Source organism: Colossoma macropomum, unplaced genomic scaffold, assembly GCF_904425465.1.
Source record: "Colossoma macropomum unplaced genomic scaffold, Colossoma_macropomum, whole genome shotgun sequence".
NCBI lineage: Eukaryota > Metazoa > Chordata > Actinopteri > Characiformes > Serrasalmidae > Colossoma > Colossoma macropomum.
The window spans coordinates 7,752,903-7,778,983 of NW_023494810.1; the positions used below are offsets into that span (position 1 = coordinate 7,752,903).

A 26,081-nucleotide genomic window follows, 5' to 3' on the forward strand; every position below is an offset into this window, starting at 1 on the left:
GATAGAATGTTTGGGGCTTTTTTGCTTTACTTTGTTCTTTATTTTGCAGAACTGTTCGTGTATAAAAGACACAGAACACCCGAGGTAGTGCATTATCGCAAATAATGGTGATGAACAGTGAACAGTGTGATGATCTACTGTGTTTGCCTTCAGCTTATGCCTGCAACCCAATCACAGCTGTGATGTTATTTGTGATAACACACTCTTTTATGTTATCTTCTTTAAGATTCCCCTTAATTCCAGTCTTAAGATTAATCTGAGTCTAGGAAACTGGCCCATGGCTGGTTACTGCCCACTGCCTCTGCAGAGTAGTAAGACCACCATTAGTGCAGCAAAGTGGATGTTACACAGGGAAATAATCAGGGACTCATATTAGGTAAAGCGTTAGCTGAGAGTAGCAGTGTGTACCCAAAGTGTGTACTCAAAGCACATTTCAGCTTTACAGCAGGATTTTACAGCTCTTCATTAATCATGCTCATTCTGAGCGAACGAAGGGAACAGAGTGTCTTTTAAAAGCCTTACGAGCGAATTCAAGCTGGTGGTTTACAGTTGATGTGTAAATTAGTGCTTTTCTTAAGTTGCCTTGCTGGAACACATTTATAGGCCTGTAAAAATCTCACTGGCTTTCTTTTTTCGGATGTAGTCTAGATGGCAATCGCTGGAGTTCCTGTTGGTTTTCCACTTATTTTCAACACATGGAGTCTTGGCTTGAGGGGATTACATGTCAGTTTTACGACACTCCACACAAATTAAATGTTTATTTCCTGTGTAGATTGAGTGTTACTCGAAACACATGCAAATGGCAAACTGCCAGCTATGTGGAAGTGGGCCTGAGTGATGTGAAACGTTATCATTATCATGATAAATTATGGTGATGCACTTTTCTGAGTACATCATGGTTTTCATCAGTACTCCTAGAATACTGAAAAACGGCAGAGATCCACACAAATCACACACTGCTGCTTTCAAAAGCAGTTTAAACTACTATATTTAGAATAATTTTCTAAAATGTGATTAGTTCCTGAGCAACTCCTGTGTTGTACTAACGATGTGCAGAAGAAACTCGCGCCTGATCCAGCAGTAAAAACGTGTTGCTGTCATTTTGTCACAAATAAACAGATCTGCTGTTTGAGCAGTCAAGTTTGATCCTGCTGTAAAACTGTTTAATTGAAAGAGAAAGTGATGTAGTTTGTTCTGCTCTGAGGCGACTTGACATGGATGCCTGGCATTGTTTATGATGCATTCAACTAAACCAGCTATTTATTTATTTATTTATCACATTTTTCCGTATATTAACAGTAACTTTTCTATTTAAAGTTTTTGCTGATTCAATTTATTGCAGGCTATAATTTTTATGGTTTAGAGAAAGTCAAAGCTTCCAAATACGAAATAGAGAAACCAATACCAACACAGTGAACAAATATTCGAGTATTCAAATTATTCAGGCGCTGATGTAGACAAACTGTAGATAGCTTGTAAACAACAGCCACCACTGTATAACACAGTAATAGGCAGCTGCTTATTATGTCATGATCTTATTTTATAAATTTATACTATTTTTAATTGGTTTTCTAAATTTATTTTCCCCTATTCTTTCTTAAAAAGTTTATTTTTGCATGCAAAGTATAAAAGTATTATACCTAAAGGCCATGGCACTATTATTTTGCTGGTTTGTTATTCTGACTTGTTTGCAAACCTCAGAAAAATTAAATATCCTGATATTGTGTGGCATGAAAAAGTGATATTTTTCCCATATTGCCCACCTTAGTTGGAAGACATTTCCTTTTACAAAGATCTCCTTTGTTGAATGCATGTGTGAGTTCAGTTCTTTCACCCTAATTTGTCCTTGCTCGGTCTCTTGCGGTGTAAAGGGGGGTTTCTGTCTGTAAAACCGCTCTGCTACTCTCATATTTCCAGAATTTGGCAAGCTGTTACCACGCAAGCAGTGTCTTTTTCTTTCTTTCTTTCTTTCTTTCTGGTAGGGTCTTGAATAGAAAACAGAGATTTCAAAAGCCTACATGCCACCCTTTCACGTAAAACACATTCAGCAAGTGAATGCTTGTTCAAAGACTCCGCTGAGATGATTTATGGATTTTTCTGGTTGGAACTGATATTTTTGCTGCGCTGATAGATTCGCCTCAGCGTCTGTAGCTAATAGGTTCTCTTATTTGTTGTTAGGCTTTCACTGTCTGCAGGATGGTCTGGGTCCAGAGCAACCTTTTGGGATTTTGTTTGTCAGGATGTCTGGGCTGGGAATTAAACTATAAACATACAAGCCATAAACAAAAACTCACCTATTTCACATCAGCGATGCTTTTCCAGCCCCCCCCCCCTCGGCTCAGGCAAGGAGGGAAGCTGCAAATCTGAAAATAATTAGAGCAAGAGCAACATCTGCGCTTGATTTTTGTTTTATCATAACAGGAATGCTCAGTTTGGGGCCTGTGTGTTATTGCCATGACAATGTGGCTTTGATTACAGCTCTGGAGATTCGGAACGGGACGAAATGTAACTTCTTCAAGGTCGTATATTGAGATAGGTGGAAGTAGGTATGAGAAGGAGAAGGAGTAATGCTGAAGTGAACCCATTAATCATTAGTACACAGGTCTTTTCTTGTGGTTTAAAGAACTTATGCAGTATAAGGTTTTCTAGTATCTAGTATGCATGTGTGGAGTTTTTGAAATAATATGAAAGCAGTTTTGTTGCAGATAGAAATAGAAAGTGATTCTAATACGATACTAATATTCTTTTTTTGTAGGAAGCTGTAACAGAACAGAATTGTAAACATACCTAGAATAGAACTCAAATGACTGATAAATCAGTTGGCGGATAATATTGGCTAATATTGACGACACAATTTTATTGGCATTGCTGATAATTAGCAGCCTTTTTAGTTTCGGCATCTCCAAGATACAAACTTCCCAATATAAATCCAATATGAGTCACTCCCCGTTTAATTATATGACAGCCATACAGGCAGAACTAAGGAATGGCACCAGCATGGCAAATAAACAACAAAACCATCTCAAATATATCAAAAAACTTCATATTGAACCAATAATAACATTTTACATACGAAAAACAGTGTTTCAATATTTTTATTAAGACTGTAAGTTTTGTACTGTTTATTTGATTTTACTGATAATCATATCAGTCAGTAAAGCTGTTTAATTAAAACTACTAAAGTATAAAATGCCAGTGTAAAATATAAATATACATTCCGCAAAATATTCATATCAGTCAGGCCTTGGTCCAGAATGATGAACAAAGCTATAGATGATTCTGTAACAACTGGGAAAGCCATCGGACCTTAAAAATGACGTTATAATCAAATGAATTCCTCGTAAATGAAAAGACAAATCTTTACAAGAAGCAGATAACATTACAAGAAATTGTAAATCATACATATATATGTTATTATGGACTAAGCGGTTAACGATGATGATGATGCTATATATATATTCATAACTAACTATATAACTCAATTCTATATGATAGAAAGGTGACTTAATTCAGTACATTTCTTGATCTAAATATTTTAAAAGTACAATTTTTGTGACTTAAGAACAACACAGTGGAGTTTGTTCTGATCCACCCGCATTTGTTTCTGAGCAGTAGTTTACAGTTCCGTGAGCTAACATTGCCATCCACAAGCTATAGCTCAATATGTTTTCTCAGAGAATGTACCAACCACAGTACAGTATGATACAACACAGTACAGTACGATACATTACAATGAAGTATGATGCATTTTTACTCCATTCATTACAGATAATTTATCAATTAGGTCTAGTTTATAGTTTATATATTTTTATAGTTTTCACACATGGATAATTTATTACTGAATAAAGTTTTGATTATTATGATGTGATTCGTTTTCCTTTAAATGTCAAATTCGTTTTCCTGCCCTACTTTATACTGGAGTTCAGTATCAGCTTTTCTCAGATTGCTGTTCTGTAGTTTATACCCTCAGCTGAGTGTAGGTGTTTGCCTTCCTTCCTCTCTCCCTCTCTTTTCCACTGTTTGCTCTCCTTCCTCTCAGCATGACTGTTTGTTCCTGTTCTCCACAGCACTGCAGCGGTTGTGGGGAGTTGGCGGCACTGGACAGTCCAGTGGTGTATGCAGAGAGGGCGGGCTATGACAAGCTGTGGCATCCCACCTGCTTTGTCTGTGCTGAGTGTGGCGAGGCGCTGGTGGACCTGGTGTACTTCTGGAGGAAAGGCACTCTGCTGTGCGGCCGCCATTACTGCCAGAGCCTGAGACCGCGCTGTGCAGGCTGTGACGAGGTGAGACAATATATTTGCCCATTTGCCCATTTCCTACTGTACCTGTGTGAGAGTTTAGAATGATAGTTTGTTGAAAAATTTAGTGCACACAATTTTCCCTGATTCCAAATGTAGCAGCCAAGAAATGTCTGGATGGACAAAAGTACAGATGAATCAGGCTTTAGGATGTACATTTAAACCACATGACCATATCTGTTTGAGATTACTTACTGTACTGTACAAAGGTCAGAGCATTATTTATTCCAGTTTCCAGTGTAAATAGCCATAAAGTCATGAAGTTAAAAAATTATGAGGAGATATGGGACTCCAAAGACCTGGTAGACCATCATAACTGCCCCCTCAGATAAACAGTACTTAAAGCTTTCATCTTAGAGAGAGAGGAGAAAATCAAGCTGCTTCAGATCTGAAAACATCCATAGGTGTTTCTGTCCATCCTTCCACTGTGAGAAGACCACTCAGCACCATGGGCCTGAAAGGATGTGTAGCTGTCAATAAACTATTACCGAGAAGAGGAAATAGACAAAAAAGAAGAAATCAAACACGCTGCTGATGTTCTAAGAGGACTGACCACCACAAAGTCCAGACCTCAGTATCATTGGATGTGTTTGGAATTGCTTAAATTGTGAGAAGCAGAAAATACAACCAACTTCTAAGACTCAACTTTGGAGATGTGGAAAATATCCCTGCAGATTTCTGAGAAAAACTGAAAGCAAATGGACCAAAAAGAATGGATGCTGCAATAAAGGCAAATAACAATCATTTAATATTGTATTTAGTAATTAATATTGTAATTATCTGTTAAAACACGTTTTTTCTGCTTTTTGTCTTGATGTTGAAAAATGGATAACTTGGACTTAATGGCCATTTTGACTGGAAAAAAATAGTGGTCATTGACTTTTGCACACTACTGTACAGTTTGGGGCCAGTGTGGCCAGTGTGTGTTGATTTAGGCATACACTTTACACACTGCTAACTGTGGAGTTTAAGTTCAATTACTTTTTAGCTACATTAGCCTCATACCTCCAGTTCAAAGCTAAAGAATCAAACTTCAGGCACCAAACCTGTCTTAGCTGAACAATTACATTTGAGGCAAGGGGAAAACTGTGCACTTTAACCCAGAGTGGTATCCGTAATAACAAATGGCAAAATACAGATATAATGATATGTATCACTCATAACACTGAATATGCAATGTTACAATATATTGCAATGTCATGATAAATATGCCTGTATATATTATTTTACAACAATAAATAAATGCACATATTTTCATTTGAGAGGTTCTTGTCACCATATTTGGGCTTGCATGAGTGTAAGCAAAGCTGTGTGACTTTCCACCTGACTCCAATTTTTCATACTTATCGGACAGGCTCTGTCTGGCTTATGCAGATGTTGGGAGATAAATTTGATGATTTGTTTGGTTTGGTAAATAATATCATCTGCAGGTGAAATACCTTCGGAAATCTAATTTAAAATACTTGGAGTGCTAACCTGTTTTCTCCTCTTCTTTCTTTCTCGCACTCTTTGATGCAGCTCATCTTCTCTGAGATCTTCCATCAGGAAACAAATGGGCAGTTTTGGCACAAGGAGCATTTCTGCTGCTGGCAGTGCGGTCAAGGCCTCAACGTCCAGTGTGGTTGCAGCAGCCGCCGCCAATCCAAACCGGTCTAAATCAGCCTAAACTATACCCAGCACGACCAATCTGCTTAGTGGAAGCAGAAGGCCAGTTAGGTTACAATCATTTGTTTTTTTGCCTGTTTTAAACACAGAACATGGCAAAATATTTGATAGCACTTCCACTATATAGCAGACCGATCAGCATATGAAAATAATGTTGTGGCGACTTTATCGACTTTAGCTTTGTATTATTTATGGACTAGAGTTTGTCATTTTGGTGCCTGCTTGGCTATGCATGGGGAAATAGACGAGCCACTGCAGACTTAGTAAAGGTAGTGGCTTTATTGATATTCAAACAAAACGGTATATAGCTGAGCTTTTTATTAGCAGATACCTGCAACGGTGAACAATGATAAAGTTTGCTTTCCAGACGCCCGGCTTTTCAGAGGGTGACTTAGTCGCGCTCGATCCTAGTGCATCACTGAGAATTTGTAAACAAAATGACCCACGCCCTGGTGTTTAGACATAAAACACACTGCACGACTGCGTCACACCATGATATAATGCACTCATGGGCTTGACTTGGCTAAGAAGAAGAGGTGATGGCGTGTAGGGTGGGACGTTAGTGCTGGTCTGCAGGGACATTCTGGAACCTCCATGTCTGGTTCTATGCAAGTCACATGGCATGTGACTTGCATAGAACGTGAGAGCTTATAAATGACTCACAGATCAGCTGGGTGACATCCAGACACATTATGCATGCTCAGGTTGTGTGTTCTGAAGCCAAGCTCTATTCACTCACTTCCCTGGGAATTAGACAGCAAGCAAAGCAGTGTTAAGACACTGTGCTGTTCATGGGGTGTTGGAAACTGAGTTTTACGAAAGCACAGCAAAGATAGAGGCCTTGTTCACACAGCACAGTGAATCTGATTTGATTTTTTAATCTGACTTTTAGACGCTGAGTCTGTTTAAACCATGCATTAATATGTGTCTCATGTACGGATCATATCTGGAGAAACTTTGGTATTTACACTTCACTAAAATGCATCCCCAGTTGGACCAGATGAGATGTGATTTTACCATCCTGCTTAAAAATGTTATGTTGTTTCCGTTTTACTTTTCTGTTACTGTATCAATTGCCAAACTTGGCTTAGATGCTTTTATCTGCCAGTGGTGAAGAGAGAAGGCTCTTGGTTTCGGTAGAACTCCAGCCTCATGTATTCTCCATCTTGTATTTCCTTGTTTATCCTCTCACTTGGCAGACACATTGCTGTTTATGCAGTGGTTATTGAAAACGCATTCCGTTTACACTAGTGTTCAATGTGGTCACGATCCGCCTCTGACCTCCTCCAAATGTGGTTTGAATGACCTGATCCTAATTAGATCGCAATGCGTCCTGGGAGTGTTTATGCCTGGCTTTTCATGCAGCCATGTAAAATCTGAACGTGATCCGATCACCAAAAACGAGTGACTAAATCCTCACTACAACTCAAAAACGCACGTCAAGTTTTGAAAATGTTAACATTAATGCAAATGCCATCTTTCACGTCAGAACTCATAGTTGCTCTTGTAGTTTTTTTATTCTATTTAATGCACAGAGGTCCGATCTGCAGCAGAGCCTCGAGGTCCACCACACACACAGTAGAGGTTGAGTTCAGTGTGGTGGATCTTCTTGTACCGTTTGTTGGAATTTTAGCAGAATGGGCTGCTATCCAGTGTGTTATCCAGTATCTTTCAGTCGCACTGGATAAAAGAAACATACATTTATCACATTGCAATTCAATGAATCAATTTTTTCTTCCTCTGTCTTCTTCAAGCTTTTAGTGTTTAATAAAAAAGTGCATCAAACTTGATGTGAAGGTTTTAGCACATTAAATGCATAAATGCACATCTGTGTGAAAAGACCTCACAGTGACTTAGCATTAAACTACAGTGTTTAGTGATAGTGTTTTCCCTGACTGAAGTTTCAGATTGGATCAGAAAGCTCATGTATACAAAAATGGAAACTCAAAAACAATAAATTCTTATCGATTTTATGGCCACTTTTTATAATTAGCGATAAATAGCTAAGTGGTCCCAGCTCTAATATTCTTGCTGTTCAGACTACAGAACTTTTTTCCTATAAAAGATTCAGAGCTGTGTCAACACAAAACTGTCGTCTTTTTCAAATCAGATTTGAATAAGTATTCCTAGATTAGATACATATTTGATATGTTGCTATGTGACTAATGAGGTCAGACTGGAATCATGCGGATCACGCTTCACTCTGCATGCGCATATCTCTGTGCTCATCACCAGTGTGGGTAGTTTGACAGCTGGAGCTAACTTAATTATAAAATAAATGTATACATTTCCTTTTAGAGCTCTGAAGTGTATTCACATCAATGACAGATGCAGCTCAGACACATATATGAACCATCAAAGCAGGAGGATTGCATATGATCTAAAGCAGTAATGAGTCAGAGGATAGTCAGGACTGTACAAATCAATTACTGCAGTAATGCTAACTGTTTTAAAGATCTATAGTGAGAGGGGGAGATCCTCAGCAGAGCCAAAACATTATCCCCCCATTTCCGCCAGCACAGTGATCCATCTGGGGCCTCGCAGATGAGTTTCGCAAGTGGCCATTTGCAGGCTCTGTCAGAGAGACAAGCCAGACCCTCTCTCTTCTAAGCATGTAGGTAAGAGTTCATGGGGAAGCGATTAAAACAGTTCCGACAGGGCCCGTGCGAGACCTTTTCATCTGAGTGTGTTTGTAAATATTTGACCGCCCTGAGATTTATGGCCTGAATACGGTCTCCCGTGGCTCGAGCTGGATCGTGCAATCTGCTTTCAAGTGTAAATCAGATGTTAACTTTCTGTGAGGAGGGAATTGTTCAGCTCACTTGGCTGTGTTCATGTGGTTCATGCTGGAAGAAAACAAAAACAGGAAATGGTTGTTGTAGTTTTTTAGTTAGTAATCAGCTAGAATCAGTTTTGGCTTGTTTTATGAGTGTTTTTCAACGCTTGTGTGGTGTTGGGGTCTGTGGGACCCATTTTCAATGTTTACCATTTTTTGTAAAGAACATATAAAATAACACATTTCCAATGCCTTCACACTGTTCACCTCCTACACATTTATATTACATGTGGTGTTGGGGTGAACACGCGGGGAATAAAAGTGTGGAGGTGCTGTGTCCTTCACTCTGTTTTCCTCCTACATGGCCTGCTGTTAGTGTGTGTGTGTCTGTGTGTATGTGTTTGTATATATGTGTGTGTGTGTGTGTGTGTGTGTGTGTGTGTGTGTGTGTGAGGGTGGACAACATGGACAGCCATGTAGCTGACTGGCTACAGCTGCTAAAGGAGAACCTTACGCTGACCACTTGTGAAAACATCTGTTATTTTTACATTAATTGTTATGTCTATATTGATTTAAACAAACAATAATGTGGTGGGTGCACCAGACCACTGAGTAACAAAAACATCACCACCACACAAAGGTTAAACACAAATGTAGCAGATTAAATAAAATGTGGGTTAATTGTATATATTTAAATAATAATTGCTTTGCCGTTTCATTTCATTGACCATTTCTACAATCTTATTTCATTAGCACTGATGGTCTGTTTACTTCTTTGGATTTCAAATTTATGCTAATGTGAAAATTCAGTAACATTTTATTTGAACCCTGCTTCATAACAGTACTATTAATATGCCATAAACATATCATAGATGTCATATGCTGTCTTTAGTCTTTGTAATATTACAGTGTCACATTAATGTTACTGGAATTGGTCATTGCAGATTGATGTCATGACAGCTTATGTCATATGCTGAATTGTGCTAAGTGCACTCTAGTTGGCTGTCATGACATCAAACATTATGACAGCTGCCATGACAATTCATTTTAACATGACACTGTTATATTACTGGATATAATCTGTCATGACAGCATAAGACAGAGAAATCTCAGCAAATCCGTGGGCCAGTTGTGTTTTTATTTCATTTTTATTTAACATTTTGCCACGATTGTTTATTCAAAATATGCTGAAACTGCAACAGCAAAATAGGCACTGAATACTTATCCAAAAATGCTTCTGAATAAAAATAAATTGTTTTAGTAGTATTTTTAAAACTGCCTATTTGCTTAAACTAGACACCAGGCATATTTTCTTTTTGTGTAACCGCTGGCCCAGAGATGGTCGTTGGAGGAAGGGGGTCAGAACGCACGCTATGTTGCAGTGCATGCTGGGGATTGTAGTGCATCTCAGGGTGAAACGAGCTTATAGGAATAGAAAATTAGAATAATTTCGCAGGCTGAATAGGACTGTGTCATGGGCCTGACTTGGCCTGTGTGGGCCTTGTTTTGACACATGGGGCATAAGACATCTGTCTTGGCATGTTTATGCATGATTATGTTATGTTTGCAGCAAGTTTCAAGTAAAGTGTCACCAAAAATCCTTATGTACTTGGCTTCATCAGCCAACTTCAAAGGGTGCTCATGGGGGGTGTATCCCTGGAAGTATGTTTCCTAGGATGAATCTCAAAACTCCAACTGATGCCTCCTCGATTCCTCCCTCCTACATCCTGCAGCCCATCACTGGGAAATTAACCGCCACCCAGTGTTTTTATTAGATGATCACAGTTAATGGGGGGGGTACTGTGAAAGTTGGATGACAATTAATTAAATCATTGATGTTTAAATTTCATTAAGGCAAGCTCGTGTGAAAAGTCGGTCAATAATGAGAGATAAGTGTTTGATATGGGCAGTTCAGAGTAACATGTGACAACTGAATGAGGGGCAAACATGTTTAGTGTCAATTCTTCTGGAAAAGAAGAAAAGGAAAATGAGGATGCACAGTTAAAGTTGTGAGTTAAAGCAGCCCAGGATTCCATCATTGTTGTTTCATAGGGACTTTCTTCCAGCACCAATATTTGAGCCAGTGACGAGTCATGAATTTCACATAACTGAACCACACTAGGAACACAAATTCTAACTATCTTAGCAACATTTATTGGCTCTTCCATTTGGTGGTCAGCACCAGCCAAGCTCTGCACTTGTGCATAAGCAATAAGACAAGGACATAAATAAATTGTTTTTTGTTTCTTTGAGTGTCCCCCTAAAACCAAGTGGAAAAATAATTGTGTAATAAAACAAAGAAATAGAACCTGAAGCCTCGTTTGGAAAGAAGTAAGATGATCAGCACTGCACTGACATGGGAATTCTAGGCCGATGTTGATATCAGTTATTTTCCATGGACGTATCTGCTGATGCTGATACATAAACATCTATAGGATGTAGAAATTGGATCTTACTCCACCTGGATTAGCATTACAGAGAAACCTAACATCTATCTGGGTACAACTCACTAGCCAAAACCTCACCCCCCCTTTGTGTTGATGTGGTGCATCCTGGTGGGAAACTCGTTATTAATAATAAAACCGAGACCACTTGAGAGAAAACGCTTCGAGTTCACGGAGAGGAGCATCTATCAGCACGGCAGAGCGGCTCGTGGCTGAAGCCTTGTAATACTGTTTGTCAGTCTTCCTCACCCTATCATTACCCAAATGATGTTGATCATATCTGAGTTACAATCATAATCAGTCATATTCGTTAGAGTTACGTAACAATGCCACAAATGGCTGCGCTTGTAGCCTTTGGAACAGCGTCTAAGGCTGATCTGTTTGGATTGCTGGAAGTAATAGAATCCCGTATCATTTCGGCGTTGATGTGAATATTTATACAGATGTTTTAGTCAAACATTAAGGAGAAAAGAAACGTGCCTTTTATGTGAAACGTGACAGTTTGGTGAAGTTCCTGTAAATAGGCCTATTTTATTATGAATATTGAGTTTCACACAGTCAGAGGTAATAGAGCATTAAGAGGGGGAGTCAAAGTGGAGGTACGTGAAGAGGTGATGGAATCGTGTAGGAACTTGTTTTTCTTTCACAATGAGGTACCAAAGCCTAATGCCATCTCACAGTGGCAGCACTTTGAGGGACACGCCTTGACCATTGAGTGCCTATTAGATACACTATGTGTCCAAAGCTGCTCATCCAGCTTTTCTTCTGAAATCAAGGGTATTAATTGAGAGTTTGTCCTCCTTTGCTGCAGTAGCAGCCTCCACTCTACTCTAAAGACCTTACACTAAATGTTGCTGTGAGAATTTGATTGCATTCAGCCACAAAAGCATTGGTCCTACTGGTACACAAGGTGTTGGATGGAGCTCCATCACTCCACATCCCTATACTGGGGGGCTTGATATCCCTCTAGCCCACCCTTGGCATTGAGCATAGTGACCTTAGGCACACGCATGGCTGCTCCTTAGCATCCCATTCTATTGGACAATGCTTTTCTATGTAGTTTATACAAGCTCAATGTGCACAACTGAATGCCTGCATCAGCAATAGGTGCGATTTAAAGTAGCTGAATTCACTAGTTAGACGAGGTGTCTGGATACTTTTGGACAGATTTTGGCTTAGAACATTTCTGATGCTTATAAATGATGACAAACCAGTGGAAGTGTTGTACTTTTTTCAACTGAAAAAACAATATCAGAACTGGAACCTTTGTTTTTGTGACTTTAAAAAGTGAAATATTAATACAATTATCTTAATACCAATAGCACTATTGTCAAAATTCTCATTTTCTTATTTTTAGCACTGATATTAAGGATTGATGTACCAAAATATCTTTCAAAATTGTAACAAAACCAACTGGAATGCTGAGCTTTGACCAGAAAACTGATGAAAAACAATGATTTCTTTTTCGGCGGGGCTATTAAATCAATTGACTCAGACCTTTATGTGTTCAGTTTAAGGATGGAGTTTAGCCTCGTAGGCTGATTTGTAGTAAGACTAGTTGAAATGTCAGTGTTGGAATGCTTGCACTCTCTGAGGCCTTCATCCAGTATAAATCTGAAAGCAATTTGTGTTGGTATGCGTCTAAACGGCTTGTCCAGAGATAAATTGAACAGACTGACACGTTGTATTTTGTTGTTTGTTTTAAAACGGCATTCGATTGTGTAGGTGAGGTTTCATGCTTATAGTTTGACTTCTGCCTTGCTGGAGTAGATATTTTTGTCTTTCATATTTTGAATCTTCTATTTTAGGACTTTGTTTGTATGCACAAGTTGACTTGGTTCCTATATGCATTCATGTATGTTTCAAATGTATTTTCTGGACCTATTGAATAAACAGTTGATATGTATGAAGTTTCATATTTAACCTTGCATTTTTATGTTTTGTATACTGATGTCCTCCTCAGTTTATTTAACCCCTTAAAAGGCCCCAAGTTTTATTACACACTTCCATAACCTAAGAATAGCTCAACCAGTTTGCATTGGAGCCCCTGTAGTTACTGAATAATAAGCCTTAGTATGTAATAAGCCTAAGATTCTAAGGGGTTAAAGGGGCATTCTAGCTTAAAACTAGCATTTAATGCTATTTGTTGTATTATTTACAATTCTTTAGTGCAGCATCATATCCCTCAACCTCATCGGTTTGACAGAATCCATATCCTCTTTGCATTTTTGCCCATCCGTGCTCTTATACTACAATACCCAGCATGCATTGTGCGAATACAGGGATGCAGTAAGGCACTGATAATAAACACAGTCATGATATTGAGCTATTTGCCTTTCTTTTGTATTTCAAATAGCCTGTCCTCAAGTGTCCACCCCAGTAGTTTGCTTGTAGTCCCTTCCACCTTCAGGATACATCATTAGAAGGGAGTTTTCCTCCTCTTTAAACCAGGAAATTACACTCTTAGTACTATTCTGACACCACTGTAGGAGGCGAGTAAGCATTTTTACAACAGATGCAGTTTTTCATTTTGGTTGGAGTGCCCCTTTAACAATGATGTAATCTGTTCTTAAATGCTTTATGTGCTGTTAGTTCATGCCTATTATGCCATTATCTGCAGCTAACACTCCATTTCCTTTATAAAGGCGAGAGAAGTCAAATGTTGAGTTACATCATTGACGGCATGTTGCAGGTTGTTAGTTTTGTTACATCATCTACACGGCCGCCAGATTGCCTGGACACGCTCCTCCTGCCAGGCTGCTTCCTGACTGTTAATTGTTTTTAATAAGATAAACAGAGGAAAGTGTATCTGTGTGATCATGTTTGTTGTTGCCTGCTTGGACACGTTCCTTCTCCAGATGTCTTGAGGGTCTCGCCACCCGGTTCAAAGGATTCAAACGTGGGGCAGCAGAAGTGGACACACCCAAGGCTTTCTGTCAGGAGGCCTTTCATTAGTTAGCCTTTTAGCCTCGCTAAGCAACCGTGAAGGAGTTCGAGCACAGACACGGCACTTCTATGTAAGGTTGACCCTGGAAATAGGGAGATCAGCTGTATTCGTGAAGAGTTCACTGAACTGCTGTACGTAATAAAGAAAACATGAAACATCAAAATAAGGGACAAATACAAACGTGGCACGGACTGACGGCCGTCTTTTTACATACCTAAAAAAGGAACATAAAAAATTAAATAAAAATAAAACTATGAGTGTATGTGAGTTGACACATCAGTCCTCACTTATAACTACTCTTTATTGTCAACAACTTACACATTATTGTCATAGTCTCATTAGTGTCACTGAATAATTAATAGTAGATAATAAATAATTCATAGTGGATACCAAACAATTCGTAATAGTTACTGAATAATTCATAGTAGTCACTAAATAATTCATACTGGATACTGAATATAGTAGATCCTGAATAATTCATAGTTGAATCTGAACAATTGAACAATTGTTTTTGAATAAATCATAGCAGTTACTGAATAATTCATACTGCATACAGAGTAATTAATCACAGTTACTGAATAATTCATACTGCATACTGAGTAATATATCAATTACTGGCAAAATCATAGGAGTCATAGCAACAAATAATTTATACTGGATACAGAGTAATTAATTGCAGTTACTGAATAAGTCACAGTAGTTATTAAGTAACAGTGGAGCCTATCTACAGTGAGATGGCTTGTGGTTTATACGATTATTGATATCATTAATTATATATAACTATATAATTAAGACTCCAAATACCAATTTTTTTCTCTTCTATTTGAAATACAAATGTGTAAATTGTTGTAAACATTGCTAAAATTTCAAAACGTAATTTCATTAGATCCATACACGAAAACTAAGCTGCAAAAATGTCTTGTTTTGAATTTGCTATTTTTATGTTGTCAAAAACCAAAAGATTTACACACAGTCATGTCCAAAAGCCTGAGAGTACATTGAAAATCTGCTATTTTCTCCTAAAGAATAATAAACAGCATAGTAAAATAGTAAAATAAAGAAGAAATATTTAAGATTCTGCACTATTTCTACTTCGTTATTCATGTTTAAGCAAATTTGTCACACTGAACATGTTTAGGCCTTTATACCAAAAGGTTAGACTGTTTTTCAGTCTCATCTCTTCTTTCCAAGCTCAAGTTCAGACGACTCTCAGGAGAATTTAATCTGCTCATCAGAGGCTTTTGCAAAATACTTGTGGAGTCCAGCTCGAGTACACGCTGTCATTAAAGCAAAAGGGGAACAAAACAAATGCCAAGAAATTCTGATATTTATGAAAATATTTCAAAGATTCAACTTTTCAGTCAGTTTGTTGTTCTGATAATATAATCTGTAATGAAAATGTTTGTATTCAATTAGAAAAGAATGCAAAGTAAAGCACTAGTGGTCTCAGACTTTTGGACCCCACTGTATATTTGCCTGTTGAAGTAAAAGTTAATCCTGGACTGCTTTTTGAATGAGGTACAATACCAATGTATGTATAATGTGGTACTGTACCTCTGATTGGCATTACCTAATTACCTAATGCCAATCAGAACTGAGGTCATTTACATGTAATCTGTCTTAAAGGCCCAGTCTGGTTCTAGTAATAAGATGAGGTTGCATTTGTACACCTAAAAAGAAAACATGATGATAATCACAGGTGGAGAAAGAAAAAGGCTGAAGGTGAAGGTAGTGGTGCTAATGTGTCCGTGTCGGGCTGAATGTTACAGTTTTAATATCCAGGGATAAAGGCAGAGGAATCTGTGATTTCACGGCAGCTGGGCTCGTGCCATTGGCAGCCCCAGCACTTCCTGTGAGCACACTTCTATTTGAGGAAAAGCCGAGCGGCGAGGAATAACTCCACAGTGTTTACATAAGCGCTGCAAATATTCCAGCAATTTCACATATTACATTCCCTGCCCATTACATCATCCATAATTACAGCGAGCTTTTGAGAGGAAGAATGATAATGAGCAGCGACTGACATGGGTTATTTTAGGCAGAGAGCGCAGTACAGACAAAAATGCACTTAATTTGTGCTTTTATAATAACTTGGAAGCTAAATGTGGTAGAATATTACAGTACAGCTTACCTGAATTATTAAAGCATGGTGTTGTTTCTTCTACTGACCAGAATAAACTGTTACTTTCTATCACCGTGTCATAACAACCAGCTAGGTGACTAGTGGTAAGTCAGTCATGAGCATTTAACAAGCATTAAAAGTCTGAAAACTACACTCTTATGCAAAAGTTTGGGCGTCCCAGTCAGATTACGTGCTACATGTCACATTTTAATACACAATTATTGCTTATTTGTTGAATTTAACACATTGGGAGGAAAATAAAAAGATAAAATGTAGCCTGCGCAAAAGTTATGGCACATATTTTATAATTTATTTTTTCCCTAATATGTTAACACCTTAACATTCCAGGTTTATTTCATACAACGCCTTATTACTCAGTAACTACAGGTACTTCAATGCAAACTAATGGAGCTATTCTCAGGTTATAGAAGTGTGTAATAAGACTTTGGGCCTGCCGACCGGCCGATGCCTTGTTAAGGGGTTAAACTCAGCAAATATATGGCAGCTGAGCACTAAAATTTGATATTTAAGATCTCCACGCAGAGAATGTGCTTATTTTCATTGGAAAATCACTTTTTTGGGGATGATCAAACTTTTGCGCACAACTGTGTATTAATGTCACTGTTAATATATATAAACAGGCATGTGAGCAGCCTGGAGATGGAAGACAGAGTCACTCTGCCAGACTGCAGTTTTGTCTTTAAAACAGAGCAGAATCCACAGTGTTGAACTCCTACACTGAGATGGTTGCGCCACTCAGGACTATTTACATCTCAATGATTAAATTATGCAGTAATTTTGAATAAATGTATAGTCTTGAATTCCTTTAGTCTTTAATTAACAGTGAAACGGCTTTGTTTTGGAGAAGGACACACAATGTCCACTTTCCAATTTCCACTCCAAATTAGTTGCATCCAATTCCACCCACTAGTTAGGACTCCTCCTAGTCATGCCACTAATGCAACGTCATTGGACAGCTGAACGTGCTTGAAGGAGAACGTTAACCACCAGTTCTGTTCAACCCACCCAGATAGAGCGAGGCCAACTATGCTCTTTTGGACTCCTGGCCACGGATGACTGTAGCATCATCAAATTCAAGATCTGATGATAGGGCCAATGCTTAGACAGCTGAGTCACTCAGGAATATTTACATCTCAATGATTTATGTAGAAATTTTGAGAAAGCAGTGGAATTCTTAAAGTCAACACGAACAAGAAACCAACGCTTTTTCCCTCCATAATGATTTACTGAGTGAAACCCGGTATCAGGAGGGTCTCTGAGCTGGCGTTTCCACTAGATCAAGGATCAGCATCATGTGGCTGTTTCACTGCCCTTTTGTGGCTCCACAGCAGAATTAGATTTTTAGGTAAAAATAAAATAATCCTCCTCTGCAGTAAAATAAAGCTCTGCTGATTGTTCTAATAGAGTTTTAACAATAAATGCTCTTAAATGCTGGAGTTAATGTGTAACTGCCAATTCACCCTTTAACCCTGAAGTTTGCCATGCAGACTGCTGGTCACCATAGCAACGCAGACCACAGTCTCACCCAGCTAGTAGCTAACGAAACAGCAAAGAGAAAGATTTAAGACGAACATCAGTCAGTCAAACGTCAGTTTCTCACTTGCCAGCTTCTTGTGCAAATTCTCTCGTTCCACCTTAAATAGTGCCTGAGGCGCCAGAATATAACTACCGCACCATGTAAGGTGGAACAGGAAATTCAAACAAGAAGCTGGAGAATGAGAAGCGACTTCAGCCTCGTAAAAAGTTGAAAGTTGAGGGACTTTTTACAAGAAACTTTTCTACTCTTGAGGAAAAGCTTCCTGTCAGAGATGTGAGAAAAGCAGGTATAGCTGAGCTAAAGCTTAAAGCAAAGCGAAGTAAGTCTGCATTTTCATTTATATTATATTATTTAGTCTATACCAGGACATTAGCTGGCAAATATTAAGAAATATTTTCAGCCAGGATGGTAAAACGTTACTTTAATCAAATGGACATAAAATGTTGAGGCTCCCAAAGTGGTTTGATTTCTGTTGAAAGTACAAAATGGCTCTTTTAACATTTGGGTTGCCGACGTCTGCACTAGATGACAGGCGGGGGAGGTAAACATTTATTTTTGGTCAATAGTCTTCCCAGCTGCTGGTGCGCAGTGATGTAACTAAAACTCAGAAGTTATTTTAGAGGCGGAGCAAAAATCATTACATTTTAATAGAAAATAACAGGAAAACAAGAAAGTTGTCTTTAGCCTGTCCTGTTTGAGCAACAGTGCTGGATTCAGTCTTACTATGTCTGACTAACAGCCACAGATTTGAAATAACAGTTAAGGCACTGAACTGACTCTCACAGTGTTTACTTCACTCTTACAGGACTTACATAAACGCTGCAGGTGCTCTTTGAACAGCGAGGATTTCACTGTGAAGACTGACTTTGATCATCAACCTTAGACCAGCCAAATTCCACACAGTCTTCAGCTCCTGGCTGCTTTTCTTTGACTGAAAGATGCAGTTTTATCCTGTGAAACTAAAAAACTGGGCTTATTAACAAGCCCTAATGTGACAATGTGGACCTTTTCTTTCACTCATCAAATCTGGAGAACATACAAATAGTTTGTCGTGCAGTTTAGTTTATTGTTTGCTCTTTTGTTTCTGTATATTTATGGATGGGCAATAACATTGATTTCATTACCCAAAATTACTATCCTGATACCAGCACCAGTACTGATACTTGACACATGCAAAGAAAATATCCTACAGTTAAAACTGTTGAAGGTGGCTGTTAAAATGATATTTGAAGTCTCTACATTAGTATGTAATAATTTACAAAAGTTTAGACCTGTTTAATGAAGTTAAAAGACCCGTTTAATGTAAAAATGGTCTACTTTTGTTTCACTTTTAGGACAGTTAGTGTATAGGAGTATTTATAGAATGGTGTATTTAGCTAAAGCTCAGATGAATCAGAGTATATAGGTATAAAGTGTGAATTTACTACCTTAAATACAGACCAGTAATAAACAATATAAAACTAGGAATGTGAATGTGAACCACCGCTAGCTTGATGCTACTCTAACAGCAAATCTCAAATCTCAAAGCTAGATTAGTTAGTTGTGTTATGGAGCATGGAGCATTTTGGAAATACGAGGTTTTGTTTCCGACAGCAGCCATATGTCAGAACAAAACCTTGTATCTCCAAAATGGTAACTTTACAGGAGAAGAAAAAAAACATAATTTACTTTTAATGTGAATCAATGGAACCAGACTTTTTAAGTCATTTTGGTCCGTTTCTTTTGGTCTTTTCATCATGAAATTTTGATACAATGTAAACAGGCTTTTTCAAATTATATCAAAAACTGAAAAACAAAAAAAATGGAGATACAAGATTTTGTTCCGACAGCAGCAAAATAGATATTTATATCCTTCGCCATATATACTTATGGATACTTCGCCAGTCAACATATCCCGAAGTTCCCTGTGTGCTGGGAAGGATTTGAGAACATGGTGGCGTCAGCAGAGGAGTGAATGGCTGAGGAGACACTTTTAAATGTAAGTATTGGGTTTAAACTGAGTCGAATAGCAAACGATACAAATGTTAAAAAAACAATCTAATAAATGAAAGACTAAAATCAAAGTTTCTGGTTCCGTCTTTAAAGAACTGTAAAAGAACTTGACAAGAGCGGTGTTTCATGATGCAATGATAAGGGCAAGAACAGCGGTGCTGTGACGCCAACAGGAAATCAGCCGTAAAGCAGAACGTCTCATTTCAGTTCATGTGTCTACACAGCCTTTGAAGGACACGCCTTCATAGACCGCGTCCTTTGAAGGATGCAGCCCCTGAATTGGGACACAGCAATACACACATAGATATACGTTCTTTTTGACATTGTTTGTGGCAGTTAGATTTGAATTTTCTCAACATTCTGCCAATAATTTTCATCAAAAGTGTTTGAATGAATACTGTATGAAAACCGTGTGTTATTGGCCCCAAAAGCACAAGCACACTATTCCCAAATAGGGCTCTACAGTGGTGCCAAGAAGAACAGTAAGTCGGCTTAATGAGGGCTACTAATAGAGTGAAAGTTCCTACTTTAAGCACTGCTATGTAATGACATAGGCAAAAAGAACAAAACAAACAAACAAAAAAAAAAAACAAATCAAAACACAACAAAGAAATTAGGGGTGTAATGTAAGCGACACCGACTACTTAGTTTCACAAACCAGACGTACCAGCAGAGTGGTCCTTTCACCGCGCAGTGTGGTCAAGAACCTACCTTGTTAGGAAGAGGTCATTTTACTGACATGCAAAACGAAAAAACAAACCCTGCTGTTTTGGCGCGACGTGTAGAGGGAAGCGAGTGTGAAAATCCCTCGGATATATGACTCAATATAAGACTCGATTTCTATCACGATATCCAGTGAATGCAGCTGTTTGCTATACTAACTGGAATTCAGCTGGAAAAACAAAACTTTGTTTTGTTTAAAAAAATAAAAACGCTGTACGGAATGCTGCACACTTTTCTTGCAAACGATATCAGATACATAAACATCCCCTTTATGGTTGCTAACAAACAACTATGTGGCCTCAGTGTCACTGTGTTATTCATATTAACCCCTTACAGGATTGCAACCTAAACGTTCACCTACAGCTACTGTAAAGTTATTCTGCCCCTTTGATGCCAACAACTATGTGGCCTCTGAGTCGCTATGCTATTCCCGTTAGCTCTAACAGGTGAAGCCAAAGAGAAGCAGAAGCCCAGCGAGTGCGTCGCCAAAGTCAACATGCCCGCGCACAGGCCACCTTTGTCTCCAGCGGCAGCTGAAAGGCTTCAGAGTGCGCAGTCCAGACATGATCGCTAGACCAGCTGGGGGAGTTGGCCCTGGCCTGTTATGTTTTGTATAGGAAAAGCTCTCAGTGAGGCTGGTAGGGCAGTGAAGGCAGTGTTATCATAGGCTCGCAATCAAAACCCAACCACCAAACTCTGGAACCGGGTGATTCTGATCGCACTGATTAATAGACTCGGTGGTCTGCTGTATTTCAAGAATGCAGACTGGCTATAAAGTGGGGTATGCAGGCCTAAAATGGCTGCCTCGATACCACTGCATGAAAGAGAATGTGTGACCGGGACCTATTAGCCCTGAAATATCTCTGACCTCATCAGCTACAAATCTTTATTAAAGCAGCATTCTTCTCTGTTTATTGTGCGATTATTGACCTTGAAGATATTTTGGAATGTAGGGTGAGAACTGTGGTCATGTGACACACACTACCATTCCAAAGCTTGGAATTGCTGGAAATTTGGGATCAATGATTTTAATCATGTAAAAGCTAATTGTTTGCAGATAAACGCAAAACATGATGATAATATGTTAGTCCTGTACAACTTCACAGCTTTCAGATTCTATTTCTTTACAGCTTGTGCTAATAATGATCTGAAAACTGTGAAGAATGGTGAGTTCATATGAATTCTTGTCCAGTATTTATCATATTTTAGAAGTAGAGGTCAAATTTTAAGGCAGATAACTTGACCAAATGAATGTAAATAGATAATTACAGCATCATTTTTCAGTTTCTTGTTCACAGAATTCGTGAAATGTTGAATAAAACATCTAAAATGTTTGAACAATAAAGACAACGTATGTTAAAATCAGACAGATTTGAATCTAAAACATGCAAAGACAAGTAAAAACAACACAACAAACTTAGAAACCTTTATAAAAACGCCTAAACCTCATCATCATAGGCTAAAGCGTACTGCCATGGCAGGCGTGAAAAGTGCTCATGGGCCTTTTGATGACTCAAGGAATCGAAGTAAAGTTAACTGTTTGCTTTGATCTTTTTGCTTTGAGCTTTTGTAGCTAAAGATCACTGTACATACCAAATTCTCAGAAAATGATGACAACAGTTTTTTTAAACTTGCTTTTGGCTTTGGATGGGTAAAAAACAACACACTCTACAGAACAGAATCTCACTTTGAAACGTCCCCAGTTACATCTTTAAACCGCAACTGGAGATTCAAAGTCGGAATTGGAAATGATAACATGGTCGATTAAGTATTTCCATATATGAAACATGGCATCAGCGAGGGTCTCTGAGCTAGCTGAGTGTTGTCTCTTGATGATAGGTGGGGGTGGTGGGAGGTGGAGGCTGGGCCGGCTCTTAATTTTGGGGGCCTTATGCAAGACTTTTTTGCAGTCCCCGATCTTGCTAAATGATGTACTGTAAAAATATAGGCTAATGAAAAACAGAGACTACCACAATCTCTCTACATTTTGTAAATTCGTATCTGATTAGTTGTGCTGCAGATGATTGGATGAAATTCAGTCAGAGGGTCTGTCTAAGTTGAACCTACTTTGTTAGATAAATCCCAGATCCACTCCTTATTTTTCTTCTTTTCAAACTACAGGCCAAAAGAAATGACATAATGTTAACAAAAAAAAAGAAAAATAAAAAAAAACAAACAAACAAACAAAGCACTCTTTCATCTTTAACCTATGTTCTTCTGTTTTTCTTTTTTGTTTTTCGGCTCCAGATGTGTACATTGTTTTTTAACACGTGATTAATAAGTAGCTCTTTCCCCCTCATTCAGTCATCTTAAGCTGCTTTTCCACTGGATGGCACCGACTCGGCTCGCCTTATTTGGTTTCCCTTTAGGCAAACCTGGTACCTGGTACTATGTTGGGTACCACCTCCGTTGAGATTCCAAGCGAGCTCAGCCAATATGAAAATGTTACGTGCAAAAGCTGCAGACAACTGATTGGTCAGACAGAAACGTCACTATTACCCTAAACATATATGCTAACATTAGCTACCAGGTTAGCGTACCCTCTTGTGTCGCCTTTGAGCGACCAGAATCCTCTGGTCATCTGAACTTCGATGCAGTTTTTCCCAGTTTTTCAGCAGTCTTCTGTCTTACTGTCATTAGCCTCTATTTTGAACAAAATTTGTCTCCTTCACATCACGGCAGTTTCACGTGCCGCTGCTATGATGACCAGCTATGTTGAGAGGGTACTTCATCTGCAGTGGAAAACAAAGTAGCTGGTACCAAAAGCTAATACAGTAAAGTCGAATTGAGCCATACCATGCAGGGGTAAAGCAGCTTTAGACAACATAACGGTACAGTATAACCCAAAAGTTGTTGGAGGCCCCCTGGTGGCTGCAGTGTTCTAAGCAGCTGCTTATTTCACTTATTAGGTAGAGCAAGCCCTGAGTGGAGGTGAAGCATGATGCTATTGGTTAATATTATTTCTCCGGCCAGTTGTGCATGGTGATGTAATCATAAAAAAGGGGACCTTTTCTGAAGCGGGGTAAAAGTCATCACATTTTGATGAGATTACAAGAAAATAATTATAGAAGAATTTTGTATTTTGAATGATATGATGAACTGTGCTTAATATGACCAGGAACATCAGCCTCCAACTTAAAAAAGGTAAGCTTTAATTTCCACTTGACTTAAAAATTAGTCAGACACTAATGAAGAACTACTCATTCAGATTTGGGACTTCTGGAAATTTGGAAAAGTTTTAATCTTTTTTCTCCCTTAATCTTAAATCTATGAGCATCGTTGTACTGGCACAGTGAAAAAACTCTATCTGGCCTTTATTTAAATATACTAACCTTAATTATTTGGTCGTTTAGCACATTTTCATTTTACAGAAATGACAGAGGCTGTAATGTGGGAAAAATTTAACCATAAAATGTGTAATGAAATGGAAAGTAGAAGGTAAAAAAAATGGACATCACAATGATGTGTCTCATGAAGTTAATATGACTCTGTACAGCTGTTACATTTATGTATTTATGGTCTATTACTGACTAATCTGTTTTCTGTTTACTCAGGGTAACATTCATTTTCCCATCCCAACGTCATTAAGTTAAACGCTGGCATGTTCAGTCCACCCACAGAGTCCATATTTAATTTACCATGCTAGGAATGCACTTTTGAATAAGGCTTATTTATTAATGTGTGGTAAACATTACTCAAACGATGATTTATAACAGTTTAGGATGAAAAATTGCATGATTCCTTGTTGACTCCGGAACGCTCTCAGCTTTTCCCGTTTAGACTCATTAATCAAAGTTAACGAAACAAATCTCAAGAGACACTTCTAACCCACAGTGATTTGCAGCCGACTCATTCACAATCATTTTCTGCTTGGAGGAAAAATAAATGTTCCAGTCCCTGTATTGGTTTACTGGTACACAGTGGTCTCCTGTCCATCTGTGACCATAAATTCTAGAAAATGAATTTGTTTTTTCTTTTCTTTGAGATATGCTGACATCTAATGACACTGGTGCAGACTTGTAATTTAGAGCAGTGGCATTTACATTTACATTTACATTTACATCATTTAGCAGACGCTCTTATCCAGAGCGACTTACAAAAAGTGCTTTGTCTATCCAGAGAAAGAATCTTCGCTAGCTACCGATAGGTTAGAGAGAAAGTCAGTCCTAAGCTCAGATACTGGTAGAATCAGAAGGTCATTGACACCTAGTGAAAAAGGGACAGAGTTAAACACAGAACAGTGCAATACGATAAAATACATAAGTGCTGTACAATACATTACAATCAATACTTAATTTAGTGCTCATTTAAGTGCTGAATAAACAGGTGTGTCTTCAGTCTGCGTTTGAAGACAGCGAGAGACTCTGCTGTACGGACAGCCAGTGGGAGTTCGTTCCACCACCTGGGTGCCAGCACAGAGAACAGTCTAGTTGCTTGCCTTCCACGCGCCTTGCGCCTGGCATCTTATCGCGCCTGGCATCTTATCTGTGCTGTAAACGTTCAGTATATGATGTGATGTTTACTTTAAGTTAAGGTTAAATTTAACTCTTTACTTAATATTAGTCCAACCTGAAATCACAATGCAAACCAAGGCCCAAACTTCAGATTAAAAATGTGCAATTAGTCCATCTAGTGGTCAAAACACGTCATTGCAGCTCTACAATGTTAATACTGATAACATTAAAGGGGAATTGAACCACTTTTTTAAAACTCCTACATGATTATATTGGTAAGATGTGAACAAGTCTTTCAGAGTGGTGTGATGTGAAATGCAAAGTCAGAATTGTTCTTAGTGGTAATGATAGGAACCAGACATCCAGAGTTTAATGCCTCTAAAACAGGGCTGCTCAAAGTCGGCCCATGAGGATGCTTGATTTAATAGAATTTACCCCTTATAAAATTGAGTATTTCAGTAACAAAACATAGTATAATGTTATAAATACATTAAAAAGTATTTGTAAAGGTGAGTCACAAACCGTTTTCAAAAAATGTGTTTTATAACTATACATTATATTTATGGAATATTTTGTAACAAAGTATAGTGTAATGTTATAAAATACATTTTTCAAAACTCTATTTCAAACTTACACCGATCAGGCTTAACATCATGACCACCTCCTTGTTTCTATCCTCATTGTCCATTTTATCAGCTCCACTTACTATATAGGTGCACTTTGTAGTTCTACAGTTACAGACTGTAGTCCATCTGTTTCTCTGGATACTTTGTTAGCCCCCTTTTACCCTGTTCTTCAGTGGTCAGGACCCCCATGGACCCTTACAGAGCAGGTACTGTTTGGGTGGTGGATCATTCTCAGCACTGCAGTAACACTGACGTGGTGGTGGTGTGTTAGTGTGTGTTGTGCTGGTAAGAGTGGATCAGACACAGCAGTGCTGCTGGAGTTTTTAAACACTGTGTCCACTCACTTTCCACTCTATTAGACGTACCTGCGTTGTTGGTCCACCCTGTAGATGTAAAGCCAGAGATGATAGCTCATCTCTTGCTGTACAGTAAGAGCTAATCATCCTCTAGTCCTTCATCAGTGGTCACGGGACGCT

The 26,081-nt window shown here is 38.5% G+C and overlaps 1 protein-coding gene across 1 annotated transcript in view; it reads left to right on the forward strand.

Moving 5' to 3' along the window:
- lmcd1 (LIM and cysteine-rich domains 1) overlaps window positions 1-8,323 on the forward strand; it is a 34,480-nt gene extending 26,157 nt beyond the window's left edge. Inside the window, exons 5-6 of the mRNA XM_036559997.1 lie at window positions 4,068-4,283; window positions 5,817-8,323. Of these exons, the coding sequence (XP_036415890.1) occupies window positions 4,068-4,283; window positions 5,817-5,954 (354 nt within the window). The 3' untranslated portion in view covers window positions 5,955-8,323. The remainder of the gene's footprint in view (window positions 1-4,067; window positions 4,284-5,816) is intronic.
- The last annotated feature ends 17,758 nt before the right edge of the window (window positions 8,324-26,081 follow it).